At 43.3% G+C, this 4,817-nt stretch overlaps 1 protein-coding gene and 1 non-coding gene across 2 annotated transcripts; both read right to left on the minus strand.

Annotated features, from left to right (window-relative positions):
- Positions 1–40: 40 nt before the first annotated feature.
- Positions 41–3,760, minus strand: LOC6530220 (elongation factor 1-alpha 1). Its single transcript, XM_002091122.4, has 2 exons — positions 3,614–3,760; positions 41–2,237 (listed from the first exon to the last, which is right to left on the minus strand). The coding sequence occupies exon 2, from the start codon at positions 2,215–2,217 to the stop codon at positions 826–828; it is 1,392 nt and encodes a 463-aa protein (XP_002091158.1). The 5' UTR covers positions 2,218–2,237; positions 3,614–3,760; the 3' UTR covers positions 41–825.
- LOC6530221 lies at positions 2,599–2,673 on the minus strand. Its single transcript, XR_005560907.1, has one exon. It is a non-coding gene; the product is annotated as a small nucleolar RNA snR61/Z1/Z11 (small nucleolar RNA).
- Positions 3,761–4,817: the final 1,057 nt, after the last annotated feature.

A 4,817-nucleotide genomic window follows, 5' to 3' on the forward strand; every position in this document is an offset into this window, starting at 1 on the left:
GAGAAATATGAGCCCCCAAACGCAATAAAGTTTTCAAGTGTTTCAAATGCAAATGCTCGCTTTATTAAAACGATTGAGGTATTTGTTGTCAGATTCATCTGTTGTACTCTTCATCAACTAGCTTTTGTTTGTACTTTGTGGCATCGGCGATAAGTGAACTTGGAGTTGGGGATGATGATCGATCAAAGCGCTGAAAATCAGGAGGCAACAACCAAAGAGATGGTGCTTTTAGTGGCTGGGTGGTAAAAACAAAAGAAATACAAAAATAGGGTTTTTATTTTTTTTGTAAATAAAGTTATCGCTTCTATTCTGGTTCTTTTCTTGTGTACAAAGTAGTGTGTGCAAAAATAGGGTAAGATAAATGATACATATCAAAGAAAAAAGGTTAATTTAAACGATATTATAAATGCTACAGAGGATATCTATATATGATACCATAACGAAGTCAACTCCTTATCATATCATATGTAGTAAACTAAAGATCGACGGGGAGATGGAGGAGTGGATGCATAAATGCAAGTGTTTTTCCCAGTGTGCACTCTTCCTTGGGATCCACCGTTTCCCAATTTAGGCGGCCTCGACTGCATTTAGCATTCGTATCCGTCGAAATTCCTTTCGATGGAAGAAATTAAACTTTTGCTTCTGCTGGAACATCATCTTATCGGTCATCTTGCGCAGGACAGGTGTTGGTGTTATACTACTATTGTGCTCGCTGCTGCTGTTGCTGGTATTGAGTGGTGTTGTTGGCTGCATTATGGTGTTGGTTACTTGCTTGATGCTGCTGCTACTGCTTGTTGTTGTTGTTATTGAGTGGAAGCAAACCAGCTACTTCTTGCCCTTGGTGGCCTTCTCGGCGGCCTTGGTGACCTTGCCACCGGAGGCATCCTTGAAGTTGACAGCCTTGATGACACCGACAGCGACGGTCTGCCTCATGTCACGCACAGCGAAGCGACCCAGAGGGGGGAACTCCTGGAAGGCCTCCACGCACAGGGGCTTGGAGGGCACCAGGTTGACGATGGCAGCATCGCCAGACTTGATGAACTTGGGGTTCTCCTCAGTGGTCTTGCCGGAACGACGGTCGACCTTCTCCTTGATCTCAGCGAACTTGCAAGCAATGTGGGCGGTGTGGCAATCCAACACGGGGGTGTAGCCGTTGGCGATCTGACCGGGGTGGTTCAGCACGATGACCTGGGCGGTGAAGTCGGCGGCGCCCTTGGGGGGGTTAGCCTTGGAGTCACCGGCAACGTAGCCACGACGCAGCTCCTTCACGGACACGTTCTTGACGTTGAAGCCAACGTTGTCTCCGGGAACGGCCTCCTGCAGGGCCTCGTGGTGCATCTCCACGGACTTGACCTCAGTGGTGATGTTAGCAGGGGCGAAGACCACAACGGTACCGGGCTTCAGCACACCAGTCTCCACACGGCCCACGGGTACTGTTCCAATACCGCCAATTTTGTACACATCCTGCAGGGGCAGACGCAGGGCCTTGTCGGTGGGACGGGCTGGGGGAAGGATGGCATCGAGGGCATCGATCAGGGTCTTGCCGTCAGCGTTACCCTCCTTGCGCTCCACCTTCCATCCCTTGAACCAGTTCATGTTGGTAGAGGGTTCCAACATGTTGTCGCCGTGCCATCCGGAAATGGGCACGAAGGCAACGGCAGCTGGGTTGTAACCGATCTTCTTGATGTAAGAGGACACTTCCTTCTTGATTTCCTCATAACGGGCCTCGCTGTATGGGGGCTCGGACGAGTCCATCTTGTTCACACCAACGATCAGCTGCTTCACACCCAGGGTGAAGGCGAGCAGGGCGTGCTCGCGGGTCTGGCCGTTCTTCGAGATACCGGCCTCGAATTCTCCGGTTCCGGCGGCGACAATCAGCACGGCGCAATCGGCCTGCGAGGTACCAGTGATCATGTTCTTGATGAAATCCCTGTGTCCGGGGGCATCAATGATGGTCACGTAGTACTTGGCAGTTTCGAACTTCCACAGGGCGATATCGATGGTGATACCACGCTCGCGCTCAGCCTTCAACTTATCCAAAACCCAGGCGTACTTGAAGGATCCCTTGCCCATCTCCTGGGCTTCCTTCTCGAACTTCTCGATGGTACGCTTGTCGATACCACCGCACTTGTAGATCAAGTGTCCGGTGGTGGTCGACTTACCGGAATCGACGTGTCCGATCACGACAATGTTGATGTGAATCTTTTCCTTGCCCATGTTGGATGATTACACGATGGCTGTTGTGTGTATTTAAGTGTGTTGGAGTGGCGGAACGTTGGAAGGTTGCAGGGTTCGGTGGGTTGGCGAGCAAGAGAGGTTGGAATAAACAAAGGGTGAAACAATTCGTTAGCATTCGGTGGGATTACAACTCTGAATAGACTACAATTATTAGTGGGTATAACATTTTCTCATTCCCCTTGCGTACGTTCGACTTTTGTTTGCATGCCCGAGCACAACCTAACCTCAAACTCTGGCAGCCGTACAAAACGTGTTTTTTGAGGTTAGGTCGAGTGCCCGCATGTATGGATGTGGGTAAAAGAGAGGGGCGCAACTACAGAAAAGAGCGTGCAAATAAAATTCCAAATGGAAACTCGATTTTGTTCAGTGATTTTGGTATTTTTGCTATCGTCAACTGTCTTCAGTAGCAGAACTGAAAAATCATCATCATGTCAAATCGAAGAGTCCAAAGGAAAATTCCAGCAAATTTAATTCGCGAATACACATGTGCTTATCTGCCTATGCGTGTGTGTATCTATGCCTGTGTATGTGTGTGACGCTGTTGCCGGCCGGAGTACAAGTAAGAGACGAAGAGAGAGAGCGACCAAAATGGCGGATGTGCACTAGTATGCGTGTGTGACTTGTACAAATGCAAGCGATCTCGCCGCGGTGGCACAAATGAAAAATGGAAAGAAATGGAAAAGAGAGGGGCACTACGAATTAATCAAGAACTTATAGGGCAGTGGCAGCCATTTTACCAAAACCAATTATATATTAATAGGGTCGGTAGGAAATGGCGAAGTAGCAGATGCGAGTGCCATTTCACCAGATATGTTAATGGGCTGGAAACCCGAAATAAGCACATTTTTCGCTTGTTGCTAGGTGAGGTTTTTCGCCCACTTGACTCACGCCACTGGGTCGCCATTTTAAAGTGCTATGCCGCAAAATGGAAGAATAAAGAAGATCTATAGGCCATGACAAAGGCAATTGAGGAACCACGTTTTTTTCCCGTGTTACTTAGCACATCTGGTGGATGACCTCTGTATACGGCGTGGGCGTGGCAAATCAATTACACACTAATTGCACCATATTGCAGTACGAAAATGTGGCCAAAAATGCCGGAAAATTACTATGCGAATGCCGGGTTGGTAAAAGCAGCCACGCTAGTTAAAATTTTCGCCTTTGCAAACATGCCACGTGTTTGCTTCTTTGGCCACCTTTCACTTTGCAAAAACGCAGTTAGAGGTTATTTCAGAAATTATCACACACACAGGAAAAACACTGTAAATATGCACAAATTCGGCGTGTCAGTTGCATATTTGTTTATTAATTGTTCGCTGGCTGCAATGCCGTTGCAGAAAACACTTAATTATAGTCTCACAGGTAAGAAACTTACTCTCGAATAAGCTGAATGAGAAATCACGAAGTCTAAGCGGCGACGGATTCGAACAAAGTGAACGAGCGTTCGGCAGAGCTGAGCGCAGGAAGCCTCGTTTGACACGCGGTGTGACCGCAGCGGCGCAGCTGTCAAAAGAGCGATACTATCGCAGTAACAGTGTTCCCACTGCGGTGTTTCCACTGCACGCAAGAAATGCAATCTTTTTTACACAAATTTAGCGATATTACCGAGTAATTAACGCAAATAAATGTATAGAATTATAACGATTGCGTGTCTTAAAAAAAAAGGTTGGAAATTTTTTACGTTTAATTATATTGATATCAAGAAATCACATGTTTTAAATATAACTATGTATATGAAAAAATATGTGATTTAAAAAATAAAGAAATTTTAAATGAATGGTAAGAATTCGTAAAGCATGATTCTGAAACTTTTGTATCTAGAAACTGAATTTGTTATATAAGTTCAGATCAGGGTCGAAATTTTTTATCTATACCAAATGTTAGATTTAATTTATTTAACTTTCGGTCTAGTCTGACTAATATTAAATACTGGATATTGGGTTTTAAAAAAAATGTGTTTGACGTTAAGATGTTACCCTTCAATACTTTTTTTTTTTAAATATAAATAAAATTTTTTCTTTATTAAATATTAATGGTTAATAGATTTTTATTTACTTACTGCTTAATAGCTTTTTTATTAGACTTGGCTCAACAAATTTTCTCATTGTGAATAAAAAATGAGTAATCATTTTACCCCTATATATAGGGGGTATATAAAAGCTCTTAGGTGTTTTCGTAATTTTGTGAAATTAATTTAGTAGTAATTAGTAATATGCTTATTATCATGATTGCGAAATCAGTTATTAATAAATTATATTAAAAACTAGCTATTGATAATTGAAGGTGATGAAGTGTAATTTATTGATAATTGATAATTTTATAAAATTTAATTATACATCGGAATCATTTAAATTAATTTAAATCTAGAGCGCACTCTTTCCGTGTGGCTGAAAAGAATTTAAGCTTACGGATTTTAAAACTACAAGTATAAAATTATGTAATTATTAAATGATTTTGTTGATTTTTTGTTGATATCAGGAAAGCTCTCAATTTATTAAAGTAAAGCTTTCTTGTGAGTATAGTATTTTCGACCTCACCAGGTCTGGTCACACTGCGACGAAGCAGAATAAGAAGCGACG

This window comes from Drosophila yakuba, chromosome 2R, assembly GCF_016746365.2.
Source record: "Drosophila yakuba strain Tai18E2 chromosome 2R, Prin_Dyak_Tai18E2_2.1, whole genome shotgun sequence".
NCBI classification, from domain to species: Eukaryota; Metazoa; Arthropoda; class Insecta; order Diptera; family Drosophilidae; genus Drosophila; species Drosophila yakuba.

Excerpts from the sequence above, each read along its gene's own strand:
- LOC6530220 (XM_002091122.4), bottom strand. The coding sequence starts at position 2,217 with ATGGGCAAGGAAAAGATTCACATCAACATTGTCGTGATCGGACACGTC.